Source organism: Nymphalis io, chromosome 18 (assembly GCF_905147045.1).
Source record: "Nymphalis io chromosome 18, ilAglIoxx1.1, whole genome shotgun sequence".
Lineage (NCBI taxonomy): Eukaryota > Metazoa > Arthropoda > Insecta > Lepidoptera > Nymphalidae > Nymphalis > Nymphalis io.
In genome coordinates, this window is record NC_065905.1 from 11195750 (window position 1) to 11222444 (window position 26695).

At 33.1% G+C, this 26695-nt stretch overlaps 2 protein-coding genes across 4 annotated transcripts; both read right to left on the reverse strand.

Moving 5' to 3' along the window:
- Positions 1-447: 447 nt before the first annotated feature.
- LOC126775345 (luciferin 4-monooxygenase-like) lies at positions 448-12920 on the reverse strand. Its single transcript, XM_050497212.1, has 11 exons — positions 12721-12920; positions 10260-10467; positions 9648-9843; positions 9150-9296; positions 8141-8291; positions 6792-6926; positions 5632-5763; positions 4440-4520; positions 2568-2714; positions 1541-1706; positions 448-830 (listed from the first exon to the last, which is right to left on the reverse strand). Exons 1-11 carry the CDS (start codon positions 12796-12798, stop codon positions 703-705), a joined length of 1569 nt encoding a protein of 522 aa, XP_050353169.1. The 5' UTR covers positions 12799-12920; the 3' UTR covers positions 448-702.
- Positions 12921-17542: 4622 nt separating this feature from the next.
- On the reverse strand, positions 17543-25320 carry LOC126775342 (luciferin 4-monooxygenase-like). 3 transcript variants are annotated; one of them, XM_050497207.1, is made up of 12 exons: positions 25184-25320; positions 24358-24513; positions 24039-24246; positions 23579-23777; positions 23247-23369; positions 21403-21577; positions 20729-20866; positions 20008-20133; positions 19574-19657; positions 19210-19356; positions 18724-18889; positions 17543-18283 (listed from the first exon to the last, which is right to left on the reverse strand). In XM_050497207.1, exons 2-12 carry the CDS (start codon positions 24508-24510, stop codon positions 18156-18158), a joined length of 1647 nt encoding a protein of 548 aa, XP_050353164.1. In that variant the 5' UTR covers positions 24511-24513; positions 25184-25320; the 3' UTR covers positions 17543-18155. The 3 variants fall into 3 exon arrangements, with proteins under 3 accessions (XP_050353164.1, XP_050353162.1, XP_050353165.1); XM_050497205.1 differs by lacking the exon at positions 25184-25320 and adding an exon at positions 24704-24808; XM_050497208.1 differs by lacking the exon at positions 25184-25320 and adding an exon at positions 24700-24719.
- Positions 25321-26695: the final 1375 nt, after the last annotated feature.

Sequence of the window (26695 nt, forward strand, 5' to 3'; positions counted from 1 at the left end):
CTACCACTTACCATAAGGTGGAGTAGTCATTTGCCCTCCCGGCAAATATAAAAAAATAAATAAATAAAAAGTAAACCTAACAAAAAATCCTATCAAGTGAAAACACAAACTGTAAAAAAATATATATTGAAAATGTTAGTTTTTCTTTTCTAAAATGAATGGTCTCTAATTTTAAATATGTATTTGTAACGTTAATTAAATTGATAAAGTGTTGCATTAATTTTTCCTTATATTATATAGGGGAAATTCCGCTCATAACATATTTACTTATTAATTAAATAAACTATTTCTATTTATCAACATTTATGCTTCAATGTATCATATTAACGGGAGAGGTATGCTCGAGGAACCAAGTAAAATAAACAATTATATAATAATAATATAATTTAAATTTAAATTATCGTTATAATAAATTAAATTAATTAATATAAATCGTTAATAAATAAAATCTAAACTTAAATAAGAAAAAATAAAGACATAGATAAAAATAATCGTAATTAACAACTCAATCATCACAATCAGAAAACATATCAACTACCAATGGCTGTTAAAGGCTCATGTCAAGCCGTCTCGATCTAAAATCCAAGTTCGATTAATTCTTATTATTTGCTTATAATTATAAATGATATCAACGGACATTCGAAATGAAGATGGCGGCCAAAATATTTAAACTCCTAAAATTATCATCGAGTGCCTTAAAATCTATTCTCGCTTCATACTTTGAACCATCTCTTGAAGTTTGCTCCTAGCGACTTTTTGGGATGACGTAAACGGTAAACTATCAAGGAAAACAACTCCACCTCGTAATTGTTTATTTTTCGACAACTTACCTGAAAAAAAAGAATTATGAGATTTTATTACAACTTTGATTTTGGTAATAGAAAACTTTATACTGAGGTAACTAGAAAGTTTAAGATTTCGTTCTATTATCTTAGATCGTATTACAGTCGTTTCGGCTTTAGATATTATTTGTATTTTAATATTAAATGCTATTTTTTAATTTAAAACAAGAAGGGAATTTCTGCCTGTTGCTTAATGTCAAATTAAATGATTTTACTTTAATCTGAATTTTAATTGGCCGATTGCAGCCGAAGACGATAGACTGACTTCGACGAGTCTCAGGAAATGGTGGTTAGTGAGTTTGGGGAGAGTGGAAAAATATAGTTCACGTTGGTGACACGTTAATAGAATGAGCAAGAGGTATATCTAAGCATTTAAAAACTTATTATCATTTCTATTGAATACATTACTATAATAAAAAAATTGTTCAAAGTTTGTTAACCATAGCGGCCATTCTGTACACGAGACAACTGCACAGGAAAGATTATCGTGCTAACGTTTGCCTAAGCGTACCCTCGCTCTCGTAGCAATTGATATTTTTTTGACACAAACAATCACTTTTATTGCCAAACACGATTCAGACCCAGAACCTCACGATCTACAACCGTCCGAGCTAACTACAAGATCAATGAGGCAATAGGACCCTGATAAAGTATCTACATCACTTTATATAAAAGTCTAATTTAGAAATGTTACTTACTCGCAACAAGATCTTTAATTTCCTGAGCGCTGACTTTGTTACCATTTTCTTTCACCACACAAGCGACTGGTCTCTCGCCATCAAGAGGATCACTAATGCCGATAACGCAAACATGCTTCACACCAGGGTGTGTGCTTATCAGTTCTTCCAGTTCCATTGGTATGACCTGTAGACAAAATATAAATATTATAATAGTATTCCTATTTACCCTTTGTAATAATATCCTGGAACATTATTCACATACGGCAATCTAATCCCAAATTAAACAGAGCTTGTATTATGGACACTAGACAACTGATATAGTACATAATGTACTTCTATTGTTTTGTAAATACATACTTATATAGATAATAACACCCAGACTCATGACAAACAGACATGTTGCACACAAATGTCTGTCCTAGGTGGGAATCGAACCCATAACTTTCGGCGTGAAAGGCAAGTATCTATCAACCACGCCAACCGGATTAAACCTGCTTAAAGCGTCAATTCCTTCTACTCCTTCCACAAGAGAGTTGCAATAGCCCGAGGGGTCGGGACTTGAGACTTGCACACCATTCATTTCGATGACTGATGATCGACTATATTTTTACATTTATAAAATTTTAAGCAGACACCTAATGCCACTTTAGTTGTACGAAAATAATAACGTTATTTAAATGTAAGGACTTGAACAACACTTTATCCTTATTAATGCTGTTGAAGCGAAAGTGAGTTTATTTATTTGTTTGTTACACTTTCACGTCTAAACTACTCGACCGACAATCATGAAATTTTGCCATACCAAACTCTTTTCATTCACTTAGATGAGGAAGGTTAACTTTTATTTATTAACGTTTTGTAAAAATTGGTAAAAATATGACAATAAATGTTGAAGATGTCGGAAAAAGTCATGCCCATTGGTAGCTTAAATGTCGTGTGTCGCGTAAACCATTAGAATTATATGTATTACGACAAACGTTTTAAATGTGACCGTCCGAAGCCTTGACGGGTAACTAGTACAATATAAGCAATTTAATGTGCTTACGTGGGAGTTTCTGTATTTAATAAGTGCTTTTAGCCGATCCACGTAAAAGTAATTGTCATTTTCATCTTTGTACAATAAATCGCCTGTTTTGAAATAGCCATCCTCTGTGAACGCCTTTGCTGTTTCCTCGGGATCGTTGTAATATTCCTAAAAAAATATATAATCACAATATTTTACCAATTTTAATAATACTGGATTGTTATTGAATTTCAATTTCAATTACATCGTTAATTTTTATACAAACAAAACTTTAATATTCATTTTTATTTATTTTTTAGTTCAGATGCCTAGGCAGACTGACAAATGGGCCACCAGAACCGCCTAAAGACATTGTGCGCCAGCAACCTTTAAAATGAAGATGTTACGTCCCTTGTGCCTGTAGTCACTGTCTCCCTCGCCCTTCAAACCGGAACACAATACTAATTATTACTTTTTGGGGGCAGAATTCAGTCCACCCACTCACCTCTTATATTCTACCGCCATTATATCAACGACCTTACATAAAACCCTACCAACAAGTCTATTTATTTATTATTAGACTATCCTATCATATAGGTATACAGAAAGATAATGGAAAACATGACGTTGTCCACCTAACCGATGTCGGTCACGCCGAAAATTTTCAATGGAGACTAGCTAACTGGAGATATTATCGTGCACTCTCTATTCACTGACATACTCTGATATCCCATAAGATCAGACAATTCGATAAACGGAAAACAGTTGCCCAGCCATGACACGACTGTCTTATACTTGGGATTTTAAACACTTTCAATTACCAAACTGTGGACTGATTTATAGGAAAAACCTACCGTCTTATTCACACTGTGATTGAATTGACTTCACAATCTGCTTCATAAGCTAGTCATTACTCCAAGAAGACATTTAAGAACAAAACATAAAGGAAAATACGATATATACGTTACTTATGTAAGTCGACAAGATTGTCTAACGTGGATAATGTATTTATGCCATTATAGCGATGGGATAATAAAAGATAATAGACCATTTAAATGTAACAAGGAAAAAGAAATTACGTTCATGTTCAATTATAAAATATTTTAAAAAAGTAACGACTCAAATTATGTTATTAAAATAAATTACGTAAGCATACATATATTTACCAATAATTATAAATATATATATAACTAATTGGCCTTAGTTTTGCAAACGCTCTGTGCTGGAAATTAAATGCTATAAATTTTTAAAAATAGCTATCAAATAAGAAAAGGTAATTAATTCGTTTTATGAATTATTTACAAATGAGATGTTAAAATGAAATTGATAAAACGATTCTTTTATAATGTCTATTGGTATTAGGTCTTTATACTAGTTTATACTCGTTCTTAAGTTCCACCGAGTCAACAATAATTCCACTACCAAATTGGAAATAATAATAATTTGTATTGCTACGTTCCAGGTCGAATGGTGATTGGCAAGGCATAAGACATCTTAGTTCACGTAATTAGCGGCACATTGAGAGCTCCGTTATATTATTTTATGGATAATATTTCTTAAAATTCCAATTTCAAGATTTGCTGGTGTGCCTTCTACGAAGTATTTTTTTTAATTAAATTTAAAGTGACAATAGTAGTAGTATTCCGCTGTGGCGAGAACATGTGAATCTTAACCGAAGATTCGGGTTCAAATCCCGACAAGTGCCGCTGTACTTTCAAGTGCCTAATTTGTGTTTATAGTTCATCTTGTGCTCGGTGGTGATGGAAAACATCGTGAGGAAACCTGCATGGGACGGATGCAAATCATGTCACATGTGTAAACCACCGCATTGGAGCAGCGTGAAATGAGTTTCGAAACCTTCTTCTCAAATTGGAGAGGAAGATTTATTACAATAGCATTGTGCGTGTTACTCACCGTAAATCTCGGTCCTTTTGCCCACAATTCTGCAGTAATGTAGGGTTCTTTCACTTCCAAGCCGGTTTTAGGATCGATGAGCTGAAAAAAATAGAATAAACCAATAAATTATTATACGTTAAATAATGCCTTTTATTATAGAACGGTTACTGATTGGTCAGATAGACAGAGTTACTTTAGCATTTATCATATTAGTATATTTATTTTACTAGGGTTCTATCAATATTAATTTTATTATTTGTATTACATTCAATTTCAAACAATTGACAAATCAAAAGGAGTGAGGTCCTCACAACATTAATATGTTCAGTAAAATAAAAAATGAATTTCAATCGGTATGACGTTGAAACGAATTTTAAAATCGAAATACTATTTATTCAAGTAGACACTTATACATATGTTTATGTTCCGAGAAGAAACGCTAAATAAAACATTTAACTCTTTCCGTAAATTAAATTATTGAGATAATTGATTCCAATTATACAATTATTTATCTAGCACGTAAATCAACGAATACTGCTAAACACCGTGCGATTTTATCGTCAATACGATCGACATTTGAAACGGGGGCTTAATGGCCTATATATATATATTGAGCGCATAATATCACGTAAAAAAGAGATGAGATCAAGAGGTGTCAAATTTTGAAGTGTTTTGTTTATTGTGATTAAACTATGTTATATATTTTTGTAAAAACTATGTTATACTACAGTAAATATCTACAATATGATAATAAAATGCAATAGAACGTTTAAATAATATAAAATTAATTTATTTCGAACGCCTCGATATATGAATAACTATTTTAAAGCTTTAGGGGAAAAGATAATTAGGCAACGTTGTTAGTAGCAAATAAAACCTTTATCTAAATGATTTAACATAATTCCTATTAATTAAGATGATGGAACTGTTTTAATCACTAAAATATATGCCCACGGCATTCACGCGAAAGTGCAAGTCACAATGGACACGTTATTTTGTCAGGTCACATTTTATTATGATGAATCATTATCAAGTTTTCCTCGTCTTGTTTATATGTAACTCGGTTCGTACACAGGTGGGATGTTATTATAAGCCATTGAGTATCCATTAATTATGAAATGAAAATGAAATACTTAATATTATAACTATACTACTTTCGATGTGAATTCAGTTTTTTTTTTAATTTCTTTGGAATGTTCTAATTCATTACCTTGATTGCGTATATTGGTAAAGGTCTTCCACAGCTCTCGCTTGGTCCTGTAGGATTAGGGGCTAAAACAGATCCCATCATTTCCGTCTGTCCGTACGCCTCCAAAGCTATTGCATCCTTGGCTAGCAGTTCCTAAAATGATGGTTAACATAGTAATTTTCTAAAATAACATATAACGCTTGCTCTATTTATACATCTTAGAAAATAACTTTGATATAAATCAATTCAGAAGTAAATTTGCTATGACTGATTTACGATAAACTTAAATATATTATCTGTAGGGTTATTATGTAAGAATAAGTTTGAAATCCACCGCAGAATTTTGAAACAGTTTCAACATATTATATATATCTCACGAGAGAGGTACGAAGGAGTTCCTACAGAATAAGCAGGCTTGCTGCCTTGACGTCATAATACAGCGGACAAATTACAATTTAAAAAATTGTGATGTGTTTGAATCTAAATATCATCATCATATTATATAGTTTACATAATGACTATAACTAACCTACAAGCTAATATGAAGCGTGTAAATATAAACCTCGATTTACGGTTTGTTATATAATCTGATTGTACATAATGACTGCAATTTTATTCGCCGCTAGTACATAAAAATAGCGTGGGCTGAGGCGGCCAAGTTGGTGACATTGCAGGTTCAAACCCAGGAAAGCACCGTTGAAAATATCGTAAGAAGATCTGCATGAAAATATACCATTTTTTTATAGTATAGGAAGGCAGACGAGCATATGGGTCACCTGATGGTAAGTGGTCACAGACGCCCATGGACATTGACATTGTAAGAAATGTTTATCATCGCTTACCATTACCATTGGCATTGGTGCCACCAAACTCGGGAACTAAGGTGATATATTCCTTGTGCCTGTAATTACTCTGGCTCACTCACCCTTCAAACCAGAATACAACAATACCAAGTACTGCTGTTTTGCGGTAGAATATCTGATGAGTGGGTAGTACCTACCCAGATGACGTTACAAAAAGCCTTATCACCTGTATGCATGTCCACTAACCATCATCGGGGCAACGTGGTGGAAAAAGCTCCAACTCAAAAAAGACCCGTGGCTCAGCAGTGCGTCACATATAGATTGTTACTTATTTTCTATTTGTTGCATCAAAAATTTTAAAGTAGCTTTGACTATTACCTTGAACTGTACCATGACACCTGGATAAATCTTCGATCCAGCGATGCCAATGTTTTTGAAGCAGGTGAGATCGACTTTATCTTTTTGACTCACTAAGTACGCCACGAACGGTGGACTAAATAATCCTTGGACAGGCTGTAAACATATTAAAGATTATATATATATTTACATAAATAAGCATTTTAATTTCTCATTTACCTCATCAATGTGTGGTATGCGTATAAATCATATTAACTTTTATTTCATCAAAAATATTACACCCCGTCTTATTGCCTCTACTGGTGACAGGAGGGCTGGTTCATGTTTCACCCAGAGAATCGGAATTACGATTCAAAGGGGAAATGCTGCTAGCATTCTTGCCACCATTCCGCGCGGTCACGATTTATACAGTAACTATTTTTAATTTTTATTTGTATTTATTTAAGGCTCTAATGTAAATAAATATAGTTTTTATATTTCATTAATATATAAAATATCTTTCCTTGTATATCAATTATGTCCTAAACAATACTTAAGGAGGTAATTATAGTGCACAATTGTGTGCAAAAACTATATTCCCAGCGTCCGGCAGAAAAACAAACAATACTATTTTCAAACAAACAAACGGCCTAACTTATAAGCAAGGCGTAACTACACAAGCTGTATATAATATATTATATTATATTGGGGGCTTAGATGTTTCTCAAAGCGTATATTCGCGGGGTTATTCCGTACCCCGAGAACCCCCTAGGAATGGAGGCCCGCTTGAGCGGGCCAACCGTCGGTGCGTCACGGTAGGATGCGCAAGCGATCCCGTGGGTTTTGTGTGTGTGTGTGGGTTTTCCGGCGCCTTCAGTGCCGGCGAGTCTCACATACTCCCCCACCTCATGTAGGGGAAACAGGTAAATGCGTTTTTCCAGCGAAAAAAAAAGCGTATATCCGCAGACGAGTTGTCCGTTCGTACCTTTAGTGTTTATTTTCTATTGATTTATTTTACGTTTTTTTTTGTGTCTGCACTTTATTTCCAAACGGGATTAAAATCTAGATTGTAGAATTATCGATGATTATACAAATTTCACGTGGACTTTAATCTTGTAGCATTATGCCAGCTACGTCTTTTGGTGTTTTTTTACATCGATTTCTTCATATACAACATGTAATGTTTAGTACCTGGGTCATCGATCATCGCTCGGCTCTGTTATTTAGTTTAAAAAATAGATTTGCTTTTATTATATAAATAAAAAGCAAAACCTTATTTAAATACATACAATACATTTTATTAATTTAGCCAAATCGTTTCCGAATTATACGATATGCTCATTTAAATATTATAAGAATAGTATGGGGATCAATTATAATATATAGCTTACCCTGTATTTATTTATTATGTCAATGACGTGTTCATAGCTGTCAGGTATTGAGGTCTGCAGCTTTGTATCTCCAATGATGACGTTGCCAACAGACATGAAATAATTTGATATCCAATTCACGGGTGATAGATTTAAAACAATCTTATTCGGACTGTTGAAAAAAAAAATAAGATTAGTGAAAGAACTCTTTCGTTTAAAGTTTTTCTCTCAAATACGGATTGGACTAAAATCGTAAACAGGAATTGAAAATTAGATATAATTTCTAACTAACCGAGATGGCCCGATCGTAAGAACGCGTGAATCTTAACCGATGATCGTGGGTCAAGCCCGGGCAAGCACCCCGGAATTTTCATGTGCTTAATTTGTAATTATAATTCATCTCGTGCTTGACTATGAAGGAAAACATCGTGAAAAAACCTGCAAGTGTCTAATTTCACTGAAATTCTGCCACATGTGTATTCCACCAACCCGCATTTTAGCAGCGTGAGGAGGCCTTAGCCCAGTAGTGGGGCATTAAAAAGCTCTTACTGTACTGTATAATTTCTATCAATAGACTTTTCAAAATTCAAAGAAAGCTATTATTCACATAATTATATTAAAAAAAAATAGCTTGTAAAGGTGCAATTGCTGGGGTAAAGGCCTCCTTTCTTGTTGTGATTTAGGTTTGGATCTTATTCCACCACGCTGCTCCAATACATATTATGGTGGTGGTTACGCATGTGGTGGAATTTCATCTAACACATGCAGGTTACCTCACAATGATTTCCTTCACCGTCGTCACACAAAATCAATTATTAATACAAATTATGAACATGAAAACTTAATGGTGGATAGTCGGCATTGAGCCCGTTACCTTCACTTAAGATTCACGTGCTCTAACCACTGTGTCATAACAGATTAGATTTGGACATGTGGTCTTATGTAACTTACCAAGACAATATTATGTTAGTTAAGGAAAATTGGTTAGAAAATACGACTTAACTAATAATAATAAATTTATCATGCTTACTTTTTGTCGTAGTTGTACTGACGCAGAAGCCATACTATTTTTAACACGAAGGGCTTATGGTTGAAGGCGACAATCTTTACCTTCCCGGTGGTACCACTCGTACTGACAAGGAATGCGTATATTTTCTCAATATCGAAATCTGCTATTCTGCGATGAAATATCACATCTTATATTTAGAAAAATATTATTATTACTGAAGTTTTATAGTATGGTATAGTATAAATAATTAATCGAATAAATGAGCTCTAGTACTTGAATGTGTTTGATACAGAATGAGTAAATACATGCTTGCTCAGGAAATGTGTACACTCCCGTGCCTCTAAGAGCACGTAAATCCGTTGGTCCTGTGTTCGAACTCTTTCCTGTCGGATTGCCATCTTGTCGGATTATGATAGTGACGGAATAGAAAGTGCACCTTTATTTGCGTACACACTAATGCACTTAAATATGTCGCAGTTGCAGTTGACAGTAATCTATAGGACGTCATCAAATACTTACTTGAATTCTTCCTCCGGCTCCTTGGTATCGTATATCTCGATAAATTCAGCGAATGAGCAATGTTCTCCTTCATCGAAGCACACGATCTTCGTACTCAACCCTAGATCTCTAGCGACTTCAGAATATATATTGAAAGACTCAGCTTGACAAAACGCTATTTTAGGTTCAGTCAGCTTGAAGAGTGTGCGGACTTCGTCTGAAATAAATGTTATTTATTAATATTATATATTTCTAGCAACCGACATCTGCTTTTATTTTTATAATATATAAATAAAAATAATATATATTTTTATTTATATATTATAAAAATATAAAAGCAATATTAATATCGTTTTGCGCCGAGATGGCTTAGTGGTTAGAATGCGTGAATCTTAGCCGATGATACGGTGTTCAAAGCCAAGCAAGAACACTATCTCGGCACATAAAAAAATAAAAATAAAATCACAATGTATTAGGAATATAACGTGTTAGTACAAACTTGAAATTGACCGCGAAATAAGACCGTGAAATGTGTAAAAGTGATATAACACTTTCAGATATTTCACGATCGGTTTTCTGCGGTGAGATTCGTGTTTGTTCGTACAGAGTAGAACAACAAATAAAAAAACATACCATATTTGAAAAACGGATCGATACCAACTACTGGCAAGCCGTTGAAGAGTGCTGCGTAAAATGGTATGTGGAGGTTCAAATGGTTCCTGCCTCCCAGAGCAAGTACGTCACCAGGCTTCAGACCGAATGCTCTCAAAGCCCTGGCCATTCTGATCGAACGCGACAGAACGGAGGCATAGGACTCTTCTTCACCTGTTGCGGCGTCAATCTAAGAAAATACCATATTTAAATTAAATATTAATAAAATTATAAGTATTCAAATAGGTTTATAATATAATAGGTATAAACCAGAATCAAAACAAAATTGCCTTTACTCAAGTATTCTTTCAGATACTTTTGAATTTTACAGGTTTCAATTAAATATAATGCTAATGAAGTTGGAAGTGTGTACACTCCCGTGCCTCGAAAAGCACGTAAAGCCGTTGGTCCTCCGCCTGAACTCTTTTCGGTCGTATCGGATTGCCGTCCTATCGGATTATGAGGGTTAGGGAATAGAGAGTGCACCTGTGTTTGCGCACGCACTTGTGCACTATAATATCTCCTGCGCAGTTGGCTAATCTCTCTTGAGACTGGCCGCCGTGGCCGAAATCGGTCTGGAGGACATTATTATTATTATTATATATGTACTCATATCTTAAATAAATTTTACTTATATTTGTAATACACGTTTCAGTTACACAAGCAATAGCTTATAATAGTATAAACTTTGATTAATACATTTATTTCTGTATTAATTATTTACATTGAGGAATTAAATATAAACAAATAAAAATTCAAAAAGTTGAACTATTTTGCATATTTTCCGATAATTTTAGTTGTCAAAGTCTCGTAACTCATGACACTAAATAACATATTTATTTTATACGTTTTCTTCAGTCAAAGTCAAAAGTCTTAATTCAATATAGAAGCGATACACTTACTTATTGATTGTCATAAATCTACCATCATATATTTAGTGTTACATTTTCTACGAGTACTTTTCTGGTTAATTTTAAGAAAATTTCAAAAAATTGAAAAAAATGTCAAAGTGTATAAAATAAGATCTGATCGCTTCCGCTTCTTTGGCTGTCATTAGTAAAGTAAACAGCCTTTAAGTTCACTGCTAGTTTAATGCTCCTCTCCCTTTTTGAGGAGAAGGTTTGGAGCTAATTCCACGACGCTGCTCCAATGCGGTTTCGTGGATACACATGTCGCAGAATTTCAGTGAAATTAGACACAGTCATGTAGATTTCCTCAAGATATTTTCCTTTATCGAATTATAAACATAAACACATGAAAAATCAGTGGTGATTGAACCCGCAATTATTGGTTAACCACCACCAACCACAAGGCCACTGGGCCTCTAGAAGTTGTTTGTTTGTATAAACATTAATCTACTATGGTTATACACCGCATTTGTATATGAAAGTAATTTTTATCAATATTACCAAGTTATTTTAAACGTCATTTAAGAGAAAAACACGTGGAACACAGGTGTCAATCAGATGAACAAACACAGTCGGTAAAAGTGTATATTATGAATAATTATAAGTAATGTACTTGATCATAAATAAAAAAAAAAAATAACGATTACGTTTATTAATTAATAGTTTCAAAATGAATAAAATTAACTAGAAAACTTAAATAATTTTATTAATACTGAACTTTCATATTGCAGTTAAATAATTTTATTAGACAATATTACTCGCTTCTGTGCCTAAGCTAAAAACGAAAGATAAAAAAAACTGAATTCCATAATAACAGGAAATGCATTGAAAAATATATAAGTTTGTTTTTTTTTTGTTGAAAGGTTTTATATGTATTTAAGGCTTCGACTACAGACAGCTGTAGTTTTTAATGTTTTCATTTATTAAGATATTTACATATATTAAACATTTATATGTATAGTTTAAAGAGAGTGTATCTGATATATGTAATAATTACAGTCGTACAAAACATTTACAGAAATCATCGCTTCCCATATAAATATACTAAAAGTGAAAAAAAAAGTTTTATAAAAAATATTAACATAAGCTGGACATAAATTAAATCAATATTATTATTTGCCAAATATTTCGGAATCGGTGTTGACACATTGGATAGTTCGTTTATTCACGATACCTGCTAATAATTGGACTGCTTTTACCAATATTAGTTCGCGAGATCAGCAGTGTCAGTACTCACTACTCACTTCATTACTTACCCGTGAAATGTTGACAGCCGACTTATGGTGATATACTACTTTGATGCGTGTATTCTTGAAATGTTATAGTTATTACGATCAATGACGCATATCACTTTTTGACATTTCACGATTGTTTTCTGCGGTGAGATTCGTGTTTGGTCTTACCCCTACTAAGCCCTACGGTTCATAATTTTTTCGTCGCAGGCATTTTAGGATATGATGTTTATTGTTAATGTACTTATTATTATTATTTGTATGTTTATCTAAACTAATTGATTACTTATAATTTATACATACCTGACATATAACATTGTCGTGTGTCTTCATTTTCTCGAACAACAATTGACCGATACTAATATCAGAATTAGAATCCATTTTGATATTGAATTTTAACGTATTCGTGATCTTCAGCCCTTTTTCCACTGCTTAATTTTCGCAAATAATAACAAAATCGTTAACAGAACGGAGCCACCTTCTTGTGAAGAAGTCGACTTGTGTTTGCGAGGTGTGTGATAAATACTTGTAATAAATATGCGAGTAAATTTTGCCCTTAAGGAAAAATATATTCTGATACACGTATAATGTCTAGATAAATACAAGTTTATATTGCAACGTAAAACCCCGAAACAGTTTTATAGAGTTATTTAAATGTCCGGAAATGACTCTCACATTTAAGTCGATTTTTACACTGGATACGGAAAAGTGGACGTAGAATATTCGGTATTCGGTAGAATATCCGGTAATTAATGCATGAAATTAGTTAAAACGAGAAAAATGTTAGAATATATATTAAAGATCTCCAACAAAGGAAACACAGTCACGAGTACATTATATCGTGGAATAATGTTTAAAAACATGTGTGCTCCTTCAATTATTGAAGACCACATTAACCAAATAAAATAATGACAACAGAATAAAAAAAGTATATAAACAAATGTTACATAGTGGTACTCAAAAACAAACATAATAATAATAATAATAATAATAATAATGTCCTCCATATCGATTTCGGCCACGGCGGCCAATAACAAGAGAGATTAGCCAACTACGCAGGAGATATTATAGTGCACAAGTGTGTGCGCAAACACAGGTGCACTCTCTATTCCCTAACTCTCATAATCCGATGGGACGGCAATCCGACACGACCGGAAAGAGTTCAGGCGCAGGACCAACGGCTTTACGTGCTTTCCGAGGCACGGGAGTGTACACACTTCCAACTTCCACACTCCGGGCTGCTACTGAGAATTTTCTGACAGAAAAACCCAATAACTTTTTATTGGCCCGACCTGGGAATTGAACCCAGGACCTCCGGGTCTGCGGCCTTATATCAAGCCACTAGACCAATGAGGCAGTCTAAAACAAACATAGGAACTGAATAAAGGTGTATTAAGTAAATGGGTATTAAGAAAAAAAATATATAAAATGTATTTAAATAATAATAATAAAATATTTAAAAGAAACAATAAAATATATTTTTATTTAAAGTGGGTAAATAAATAAATAATAAATAGAGTTCTCTTTTTTGGTTCCTCAGGACCCATGTTTCTTTTGAAGATTTAAGAAAATCTACAGTATATCTACGTTCTACAGTATGCTTTCTTTTTGTAATTTAAAGAAATAACAAAAAAATATTCTGTGTCCTATCAAAAGTAAATATAATACATACAAATAAAAATAATTTAAGAAAAAAATTGCTCCGCAACTGGCTACTGTATAATAAGGATATATCATGGTTGTATATATTGCATGTTTATTATTTTATTTTACTTTTTTATATATAAGTAATACTAAAAATTGTTTTCGTTCCGTTTTTGTTTCATATGATATATATGTTTTTAAACCGTTAACGTTTTCTTATTTTTATAAACCAACTTTCATAATAAGTAATAAACATATAATGTATTGATAATGTTTTATATCTTTTATAGTATAAATATAATAATTAGTTTTCAACCTATCAACTTTTAAAAGTAATGAATATATTCGTCATCAAAAAATACCATATTTGGTACATAGTTATCATGGAAAGATATATCATTAATGTATATTATAAATAGAAAAGGATCTAAATGTTATCCTTGTGGGACGTCTATTTATAGGACATGCCCAGAGGACTTTGTTTATTGTCTATTCCATTATCTTTACGGTACATAGCTGGCAATGTTTTCGAGAAAGATTTGTAGTTCAGCTGGTTTTTGTATATTTATTTTCTTATTGAAGCTTGTTGGGTATAAGCCACCATACGGTCGATCTGAATGATCTGAATGTATCCAAAATACCTGTATCTGTACAAATGTCTAGAAAAAAAGCAACCGTTACTTAGCAGCCAGATAAAGCGCGTCTCCATCAAGTTTCCATAAGAAGATACCTATTTATGAAAGCCAGCTGACCTTTTTTTCGCGATATGACTATTAGTGATTCGTCTACAAACAGTTAATTCAGTAAATAATGAACAGTAACAGCCTGTTAATGTCCTACTGTTGGCCTAAGGCCTCCTCTCTCTTTTGAGAAGAAGGTTTAGAGCTTATACCACCACGCTGTTCCAATGCGGGTTGGTACAATAGACATGTTGCAGAATTTCAATGAAATTAGATATATGCAGGTTTCCTCACGATGTTTTCCTTCATCGTCAAGCACGAGACGAATTATAAGCACAAATGAAGCACATGATAATATATATAATATAATAATGCTTGCCCGGTTTTGAACCCACGATCATTGGTTCACGCGTCCTAACCACTAGGTCATCTCGCCCATGAACAGGTATCAATTTATCCTCAGGTCGCCCGTGTCTTGTGGTTTCACATTCTGTTCGAGAAAAATAATTATATTATTTTTTAATCAATGTAATGTTCTTGTTACAATTAAGAATGTATAATGATATGCATTATTTGTCATTAAATTTGTGCGTCATAATGAGAACTCATCGATTTTCGCGGTAATACATTGCGATGTAGTTATATGCTGGTCATTTATATAGATACATATTTATACCGGTATAAGGAAATATAAAAGCCGAGATGGTCTACTAGTAAGAACGCGTGAATCTAAACCAATGATCGTGAGTTCAAACCCGGGCAAGCACCACTGAATTTTCATATGCTAAACTTGTTATTATAATTCATCTCTTGCTTGACAATGAAGGAAAACATCGTGAAGAAGCCTGCATGTATCGAAGTTCACTGAAATTCTGCAACATGTGTATTCCACCAACCCGCATTTTAGCAGCATGGTGGAATAAGCTCCAAACATTCTCCTCAAAAAGGGAGAGGAGGCCTTAGCCCAGCAGTGGAACATTCACAGGCTGTATAAGGAAATATTATTCACAAAATAAGTTTTCCAACTATATAACTGTTTGTTCGAGCTAATCTCATACCAACTTGAGATATTTTAACCGATGAAGACAAAAAGAGTTTCTCAAGTCGACGCGTATATATGATTATATATTTTATGTGTGACAACCATGCATAAATTTTTATTGCCTAGTTCAATTTTTTTGATTCTTTTTCAATTAGATAAGTTCTAACCTTAGAACTGATATCATCAAATTGAAAAAATATATATTTTCGCCTATAAGTTGATTCTCTTGAAACTTGACACATTAGTAATTCTGATGATAAATACTGATGACCTGGAAATAATCAGATGGTATAAGGAAACGACAGACAGTCGAGGGAGCTCGTCAGAGGCTTACATCACTTTTTAACTTATCTCGTTTATCTTAGTGAGAAGTTTATACCTTGTCGTGTTATGAGTATCATTGAGCAAGACATTATATATAAAATATGTATATACAATATAATACCCAAACTAAGCAGAGCTTGTACTATGGAAACCAGACAACTGATATACTATACATACTACTTTTCTTTTGTAAATACATACTTATATAGATAATTACACCCAGACTCGGGACAAATAGACATGTTCATGCACACAAATATCTGTCCTGGGTGGGAACTAACCCATAACCTTCGGCGTCAAGGGCAAGTATCTACCAACTACGTCAACCTGCCCATCAAAACAAAATGAAATGTAGATGAAATTGGATATAATCGCTTCAATATTGCGATTAACTAATAGCAAGTTTTGTAGGAAATAAACAAGTTTATATACTTCAAATGATATTATTAAAGAGGTGACAAAAAAAAAACGCTACGCGACCACCTAAGAATCTCCGTTCAGATGCTGACATGTTACGTTTCCGCATGACACGGTATCCGGTAGTTAATTTTACATGAGATAAAATACCACCACGGTTGCTCACATATTTTGGAACGGATGATATTCAGAGGTTTATTAACCAAGTTTCTGCCAGTTTCTAATTAAGCTTATGGATGAACCAACGTGAAAACTCCCTTATCTAGTGAACTACTTTTGCACTACCTACATTCCTAGATAAATAATATTGCGATACGGGCATTATTTCCTTAAATCAAATCCATCCACTCACACAAACGTGTTTCTGTATGTATGTAATTACTATTTTTAATTTACCTTATTTTTCACGAGCCTGCATTCATTTACATTCAGCAATACTATTTATATTTATAATATTGTAATCTATGTCTTATTGTTATCTTATTATAAAGTTTTACCGTACTTCACTATTGGTAGTTTAATGGATTAAATGTTTGCAATAAATATATTTATACTTTATAATAATATTTTATATTTTTTTAATTACTTTATAGCATAATTAATCAAAGTGTAATGTAAAACCATACTTGTTTTTAATTATTTTCCGTGTGATGATATTAATTGTGGCTTATAATCTAACCTTAAAAATTACCGTTTGTATTGTTATTATCTTCTATGTATATAAGCTTAATAAATAAAAACGAATTCCTTCCCGTATGTGTGTCATCTGTACGTTCACCAACCGATTGTGCTGAAACTTATGTGATGTGTTCTTGGTCTAAAAAAAAACCTTTGTGTTTGTCAATAAGTTTATATGTATTGAATTAGTATGATATTCTTCAGATAGCAATTGATAAATAAATAAATGAATTATTGTACTGTTGTTCTACGTTCGTTTGAATTTTTCTTAATATAAGGAAATCACTGTACACTTTATATAAGTAGTTTTACACTTGTAAATAACTACCACCAATTCGGAATGTAGATTCTATTGAGATGAACCTGCAAGTCTTATATATATAGTAACTCATTAGTTTTTTTTTTTTTTATAGAATAGGAAGGTGGACGAGCATATGGGCCACCTGATGGTAAGTGGTCACCAAACGCCCTTAGACATTGGCATTCTAAGAAATGTCAACCATCGCTTATAGCCAATGCGCCACCAACCTTGGGAACTAAGATTTTATGTCCCTTGTGCCTGTAATTACACTGGCTCACTCAGCCTTCAAACCGGAACACAACAATATCAAGTATTGCTGTTTTGCGGTAGAATATCTGATGAGTGGGTGGTACCTACCCAGACGAGCTTGCACAAAGCTCTACCACCAGTATCTAGTATTAGTTGCTCTTTTTTATATAATTATAAATATATTAATCATACAATTAAATTTAAATAGTCTTACATCAAAATTAACTGTTATTATCATCTAAGCAATCTTGTATTATGATTAATTGATATATTGTTTATAATCATATATTATTATTTATATTTAATATAATTAATATTAATATTCACAATATAATATAAGGTATATTATAAAGTTTTTTACAATAGATTGAAATTAATAACTTATAAAACATAAACTTAGATCTTATTGTCTTTCTAAATCTTGAACTAATTCTTTCAACTTTCTTCTATGGACCTTGGTTGAGGCTGTCATTGGGATGCTGTTCATGAAGATAACACCGCCTCGAAGCTGCTTAGAGTCGGAGAGAGAACCTGTAAATTATAAGCAAGAATCTTTAATACGATATAAATAGCATAAAAGCCGTGATAGTCAAGTGCTTAAGGAATCTTAATGAAGGATATCGGTTCAAATCTGGAGGGCACTATTAATTTTTCATGTACTTAAATTTTGTTTATAATTTATCTCATGGTTGGCGGTGAAGGAACCCTGTATATGACTCAAAGAAGAAAATAGAGAAAAAGAATCAGTATGAGCTGTACTGAGGAAAAACTTGTTTCGGTTTTTATGTAACGGGTTTAATTCTTGGATTCTTCTTATGCCCGCTTGTTTTCATTATATTATTCATAGATTTAAATGTTTTGTAGTTCTTTATTATTGGGTGAAACAATTAAAAAAACCAACAATCAATTAAATTACTTGTTTAAATTTTATGTGTTTTATGTGTGACGAAAAATGATATAGAAAGCAATACCTTTAACTAATTCCTTAATGTCGTCTGCTGTGACGTCGAAGCCTTCTCTTATAACGATACAAGCAACAGGTAATTCGCCTGATTCGGGGTCAGGGATTCCAGTCACGGCGACATCTAGGACCCCTGGATGCTGTCTTATTACATTCTCAACTTCCACTGGTGATATCTGCAGCGTAAATATTATGAAATAAATTAATATTATATTTATTTTGAGATGAAAGCGTAATGATGGTGATGATGTTGGCAAATACTATGTAATATGTGTTCTTGCTAAGTAACTTCCTCGTTGGTCTAGTGGCTAGATATAAGCCCGTGGTCTTGGATTCAAACCTCTACGAATAAGAAGTTACTGTTTTTTTCTGTCAAAGATTCTCAGTAGCAGCCCGGAGTCTGTCTGAGGTTATTTTTAGAACCAGCCGTTTGTATAGAGATGAAACTATGATCCATAATTTTGTCAATAGATTTTTGTTAATTAAACCTAATTACCTGATAGCTCTTATATTTCAAAAGCAATTTTATACGTTCTAAGAAATAGAAGTTCCAATTTTCATCTCTATAGAATAAATCGCCTGTTTTAAGCCATCCATCTTCAGCGAATGCCTCTTCTGTTGCTGCAATATTTTTGTAATATCCCTAGAAAATAAAACATAGTATTAATACATCCATAAGCTAAGGTGGCCCAGTGGCTAAAATACATGAATCTTAACCAAAGATTTTAGATTCAAACCCGGGCAAGCATCGCTGAAGGATGAAAATCTGCCACAGGTGTAGCAACCCCGCATGTTGAGCAGTGGTATAATAAAAATTATAATCATTTCTCAAATTATATGCATTCTTTAAGTTTCCATACCTTAAAAATACTCGGTCCTTTCAGCCAAAGCTCTCCTGGGACATTGGGCTCATAGATATCCACTTGCGTACTAATGTCTATAATCTAAAAGATAAATGGTTGCGTTTAGTTTTCGTAATTAAAAGCCATAATATAACATTTATTTTTTGTTTTAACAAAATGGTAAATACACTTTTTTTAAATATAAGTACGATATTATCTATGTACATGTATATAGACTTTCATAAACATAAATATATAGGTTTGAGTTAATTTGAAATATTTCGCATATAATGTTATTAAATACAACGCAAGTGTATCATCTATCTCGCTCACTCGCGCGGGCTGCGCTTTTCCACTTTATCTGACTCGGGGTTTAAACCAAGATCTGCAGCATATTAGCCCTACGAGGCAGTCCAGGCTTGTACTGTTGTGGTATTATATTAGCAACTTACCCGGTATTGGAAGCACGCCATAGGTTTCCCGCAAGCAGCTGGGTATTCTGGATCCCCGTGAAACGCTGCGCCTGCTATTTCGCTCATACCAAAAATGTTCAATACTTCAGTGTTGGGGCAAATTTTCTACGAATATAAAAATAGATGACAAGACAAATTATTATTTGGATATTTTTTTTTGTAAATGTTAACCTTAACCATTTTTTTTATTAACTGTTGAAATGAAAAATGATTATGAATTCTCGATGTTAATTCTTTCATAACGTTAAAGATATATCATGAGGAAACCTGTGAGAAATGACTTATACTATATTCACGGACATGTAGCGAGGCAGTGTGATAGACTTGACTCCAAATAAGTCCTCCTTAAAGTTGTAGCAAATATAAATATATCTGTTTAGTATTTCCAGAATCCTTATGTTCATGTGCAAAATTACATATGCTCGAGCTTTATTTTTTTTTATTCACACAAGGCCATCTGAACCCAAACTATGCAGAGCTCGTACTATGGAAAGCAGACAACTGATATTCAACATACAGTACTTTTCTTTTGTAAATATATACTTATATGGATAATTACACCCAGACTCAGGACAAACAGACAAATTTATAAACACAAATGTCAGTCCTGGGTGGGAATCGAGCCCACGACCAACCACGCCAACCGGCTTGTCAAATTATTACATTATATTTATTGTAATAGTGTACATCAGAACGCTACCTTAATTTCATCTATGAGTGCTAAAGGAACTGCACTGCCTCCCAAAAATATGGTTTCGAAGCAGGAAATGTCACATTTTTCATCAGCTTCTTTGATTAACGTCGTCATTAATGTGGGACTGACGATGGTATATGTTGGCTGAAAATGTTTTTACGTTTAAATATGGATCCCGCATAGGTAAATAATTATAAGAATATTCTATGAAACAAATTTCGTAACACATATCTCTGTTCAAAAGCCAAAATTGATCAGTTGATAGAACACAAAGATTTTAAATAGTCTTCAAACTCAACCTTCTCCTTTGAAGGGAGGAAATTTTACTCGTGAGTTTTGTACAAAAAAATATAAGAGAGAGATTAGAAATAAGTTTAGTGACATAATATAAAATAAGTATAGAAACACAAATGATGAGCATTGGGATTCAACGGAGACATTTATGCCACAATTTTTCACGGTCATGATTTGTACAATCGCTATTTTGACTTTTGTTTTGAGTATACTTACTTACATAAGACCTCATGTACATAATTCTTATGTAAATAAATAAAAACAATTAATCACACATTTATATGTTACGAAGATAGATTGTCTCTCCCTTGATATTTATTAATTACCAAAATACAATCAGAAGGATTTCTTAAATTCTATCTCAAAATGATTAAGGGTTACACAACCTTATAAGTATTGATAAGATAGTGTGCGTGTCCTTGCGTTAGCGGCATCGATGATTGTAACCTTGTATATTTAAATATCGGAGATCCTAGAAAATTTATAATAGCCGTTAGCCACTGCAGAGGAGATCCGACCAGAGCCATTGTAGTTGGTGATGGAAATGTGTCGAAGCGCGACCTAGTTGGATGTTAAAAAGTTAAGATTTAATGAACGAACAAAACATATATAATTCTAAAATTAAAAAAAAAACTATAACATTTCAGATAAGTACCTCTGTTGACTTGTAGTAACAATTTCAAATATTTCTATTTATGATATATTTATGTTTTTTAATGAGCACAACTGCGTTACCTTAATAAAATGTTGGAACATAAGGCAGTCTTTCATCCGGTTGCTATATTTAAAGAACAATGAAAAGCATTTTACTTACGGATGGTAGAATTTTAATGTCCTAATAAAAAAGGTTTCATAAGTTTAGAAGTTGCATGTATTCGACATGTAGGTAAAACTTTAATAGCCCGTTAAAGGAAACGGGCCTACATTGTTGCAGTAGTATATAACCAAATATCGCGAACAAATTTTGGTTCTTCATTCTAACAGTCGGACTTTTTGCAGGTCCATCTGGTTGGATACCATGAGCACATTTGATATTACACAGACAATCAACAATACTCTATATACTCTGTTCTGGCTTTAATGGTAAGTGAACCAGTATGTGTGTAGTATCTAAGATTTCGTTGTTGTTGTCGCATTGATTTTGTAAGAGGTGGTAGATTTCTTACAGTGTCAGTAACAATAAAGAAGACCACTTACCATCAGAATCATCTGATCCATCATCAGGATGATGATATACATCTGAGATGATAAAGTTTCTTGTCTCCATGGAGTAAATTGAAATTAATTACCTGTTATGCTTCGACAACTGATCAATGTAAAATCCAAGGGCTAATATATAATATAATATAAAATATAATACTTAGTTATGGCGTAACATATAATAACGATTATTATTTTATGATGGACATAAATAAACAAACTTGATTTATACGCAATTAAAAAAACAATTCATCGGCTAATGACTCGAACTTTCAACTTAAGACATATCGATAAATGTTTTGCCAAACAAATAAAAATGTCTACAAAATAATTTATCATTTTGTAGACATTTTCTTAAGAGTCGTGATAGCCCTGTGGTAAAACACGTGTTTAATCGATGTTTGTGGGTTCAAACTCAAGCAACCAAAATTAAGTTGTATGTGCCTGATTCGTATCAATAGTTCATCTCGTGCAACGGTGGTAAGGAAAATATCGTGAAGAGACAAGCATGTGTCTGATGGAAATCTGCTATCTGTATATCCACCAACCCGCGTTGAAGCAACATGGTGGAATAAGCTTGCCGCCAAAAGGAAAGGTGGCTCTAGCCCAGCAATATGATATTTACTGTACATTTTATGTCTAATGCCTGTATAATGAACAATCTCACACCAAAAATTTAAAAATCTAAAATTTAAAAACATCAGATGAGTCTAATCTGTCACCTCCCTTACTTGTCATTGCTTTGTATACGCACTATATTTATTTATTTTTTATATTTTCTTTTTACTGGACTACCCTACTTCACGTCACAAACTACTCGTACTTGCTTGCACTGTACCGATATTATTATGGTATTATTAGGATATTGTAACATTCATTGTTTTACTGTGTACGCCTATTCGATTTAAAAAAAAATTTATTCTTATTGTTCTGTAATTTTCTCTGTAAGTGATTTGAATGTAAATCTTTTGAGAAAATAAATGTCTTTAACCGTAACCGTATTTTATTAATAGAAATAGTTTGACATTACCATATCGACGACACGGAAATGATGAAGTTTTTGTGCAAAGTTACAGCAGCTTTGGGCAAGCCAGTTGTACCGCTAGTGGATATGAGGAACGCAGCTGCATTTTCCGAATCGAAATCTGTTGCTCTGAAACAAATAGCAAAACGGTAAGAAATAAGTAATAAATCAAAATTAATTCTTATTACTAAATCAAACATACGCTTGAATCATCTCCTGGTTACTCTTTTATTTTGTATTAAAATATTAACTATTTGAAAGGCTAAATAACTAATCCTAGTGTTCGTTTAAATATAATAAAGGTACGCAAATATCTGTTCACATAATTTAAAACTTACCTAAATCCGTCAATAGGTGTATCATCTGCATATTCCTCTACAAACTCTTTAAGACTGCAAAGATAATCTCCTTTGTCAAAAGTGACAATAGTGGCATTTAGGTCAATATCGTTGAGAGCTACTTGTATATCGGTAGCTTTTTCGCTTTGACAAAATATTATTTTCGGTTCATTAACGCTGAAAGTGCCTTGTAGTTCCTCTAAAAAAAATTATTTCTTAATACTTTTATAGTATATATATAGGTTTTCGTCTACCTAAAGGCAAATGGGCCACAATTATTGTAAATGGTCACCACCACCCATAGACATTGGCGATGGAAGAAATATTAACCATTCCTTACCAACGTGACCAACCTTGGGAACTGAAATATTATGTGTCTTGTGTCCTTACCACCAAGAACTTTTGAACCAGAACTGACAATTAAAATCGATTTAACGCTTAAAAAATGTTAGATACTTACTAACTCCTAACGTCATATCAACGGCCGCGACAATAACGCCCGTGTACAAAGCTGCGTAAAAAGGTACACAAAGACTTCTGTGGTTCGGAGCCATTAGTACTATAACATCTCCCGTTTTAAGTCCAAAATTACGAAAACATACAGCGCATTTGACCGATTCCTCTAATATATTAGCGTTTGTGTCTGATTCTCCAGTTGCTCCATCAATCTATGACAAAAAAATTATTTAGAAATTATTAATAATAATATTTTTCGTTATTTTTTTAGTTGACGTGTGTCATAGATATTGCAAGTGTCTTAAGAATATGTGCAACAAGACCTGCATCACGGCATCAGGATAATCCTTGAGACTACGCAGGATAATTTTACCAAGATGGAACCTATCACTCGAGATACCAGATTCGGCAACAACTCGTGAAGTTAGTTCTTCCATGAACCAATTAACCGCATCATTCACTCGATTTCCTGCCATCCTCTGTAACAACGAACAAAAGTTAATCAGACGCGGGTAAAACAAAAACAGTAATCACGGGATACATTCAACCGTACCACCGTACGTCTTGTACAAAGGTATGATCAATATAAAATTAAATGATAAAGTCTAATGTTTTTTTAGGCTGCAGTTAATAAATACTATTATTTAAAGGTGATTTTAATAGACTTGCCATATGTTTCAGGATCGTGTTATTATTATGACGATCTGTGCCATTGTGACAATGGAAAATAAAAATAATTCCGTCCAGCGAAGTATAAAGACGTCGATTCACATGCTTTATCTATTCTTATCTATATCTTGAAATAGGAAATGCAAATCACTTAGCATCGTATCTAATAACAATGATATTATTTCGACACGATACTACTACTACTAGTACATAATATCACTAGAGGTTGTTCATGCGGTTTTATTTATTTATACTTTTATTGTACATCACAAAGATTAAAAAAATAACAAAACATGGGTATATCCTAATTATGGGTAGATTACAACTTTAGCGACCTTATAGCTACATAGCGATTTCTTCCAGGCAACCAACGGCAAGAAACGCCAGTAAGGAATTACTCATATGATATAAGGTAGGTGGTGCTGTTATAATAATAAATAAAATAACATAAATTTATATCTACAAAAAACTCATCATCACCCTTTACTCGTCCACTTCTGGACATAGGTCTCTCCAATGGCACGCCACTGAGTTCGATCTTCAGCTCTCAATCTCCAACCGCTGCCAGCCACCTTGCGTATATCGTCACTCCACCTAGCTGGAGAGCATCCTACTTTGCCAAGACGTGGTCTCCACACCAGAACACGTCTACTCCAACGGTCGTCGGTTCTGCGATATATGTGTCCAGCCCACTGCTACTTCAGCTTACTAATCCTTTGAAAAACAAACTAATAAATAAATACCAACAAAAAAATATATTCTTATTAACAGTACATACTAAGATTACAAGTATATAATATAAATACAATATACAATTTAGTGACGTCTTCGTTCAATTCTTTGTGTATTAATGGAAGTTTGCGCCAACCGAAATGGAATATATGGATTTTCGTTTGTCCTGACTGACTGTCAACGTACAGCGAAAACTAGTGAGGGTAGAAAGTTGAAATTTGCTACGTTAGGATTTTTGAATATTTCAACTTTAAGGGGAGAAACTTTGTATAAATATGACTCGTACAAAATCTGGACGTGTATCCTCAGAAAGTTAAAGGTGGATTGGAATGCAGTTGGTCCCAAAAAAGTGTCTAAGATGCTCCATTGGAAATAAACTTGATGATAATATTGAATCTTTCCAGTCATTAGTTTAAAATATATGTATATGATGATAAAATACTTGATTACAATTATTTTATTGCGAATATTGATTATTCTATACGTGCCTATAAAAGTTTCCTGCACGAAATGTGTTACTATTTTATCTAAATTGATAAATTCTTGATAAAGAAATAAACTAATATTTAATATAAATACACCACAACTAAAACAGGATTTTGAGACATTTTTAGTGTACTTTTTTAGAACACATATTGTAATTTGTGTTAATTTAAATGTTATGAAACTAATATAATAAGATAGTTTAATTCAAGTCAAAAGGGAGATTCATATGATGCATACATCGTACTCTCATATCTTCATATAATGTAATAGTGTATAGACGCCTTAACATAAATTGCGATTGTATGTCGTATGGCGAGTAATGGTATACTATATTATTAATGTTAATCACCGTTATACGCTGCACACAAATTACTACCTACTTCAAGGACCTACGTCTTCAAAGGCAGAGAAATAACAGTGTTTTATGAAAATGTAATGTGTACTTTAATAATTTATTTATCGTTCAAAACTTTACAAACCGCAACTGGTTCTGTCGATAAATTAGTTAGAAATTTTCTAGTTAACAATAACTTGTTATGCTTTCACGTATTAATAATCAATCGAAATAAAATTTTGTATACATGTTGTCAGGGGTACAGAAAAAGACATCAGCTCCCCTCTCCGTCACACATGAGCGAAGCCGCGGGCGAAAACTATTTTTACACTCGAAATCTTACGTCTACGACATTAGACGCTCGAAACCTTACGCTTGCTTATCTGACGCCCCTACCGTGTACCGAGCGATTAGATGTTTACATATAAATAAGTTCATCA

Bases quoted from the DNA above. Each gene is read 5' to 3' on its own strand.
- LOC126775345 (XM_050497212.1), bottom strand. From the start codon at position 12,798: ATGGATTCTAATTCTGATATTAGTATCGGTCAATTGTTGTTCGAGAAA. The intron at 8,292-9,149 runs GTAAGCATGATA...TTTTTTCAACAG, and splicing joins CAGTACAACTACGACAAAAA to TCCGAATAAGATTGTTTTAA. The intron at 6,927-8,140 runs GTAAGCTATATA...ATATGTTTACAG, and splicing joins ACATAATAAATAAATACAGG to CCTGTCCAAGGATTATTTAG.
- LOC126775342 (XM_050497205.1), bottom strand. The intron at 20,134-20,728 runs GTAGCGTTCTGA...TTATATTCGTAG, and splicing joins CACTCATAGATGAAATTAAG to AAAATTTGCCCCAACACTGA. The intron at 19,357-19,573 runs GTATGGAAACTT...TTTATTTTCTAG, and splicing joins AAGGACCGAGTATTTTTAAG to GGATATTACAAAAATATTGC.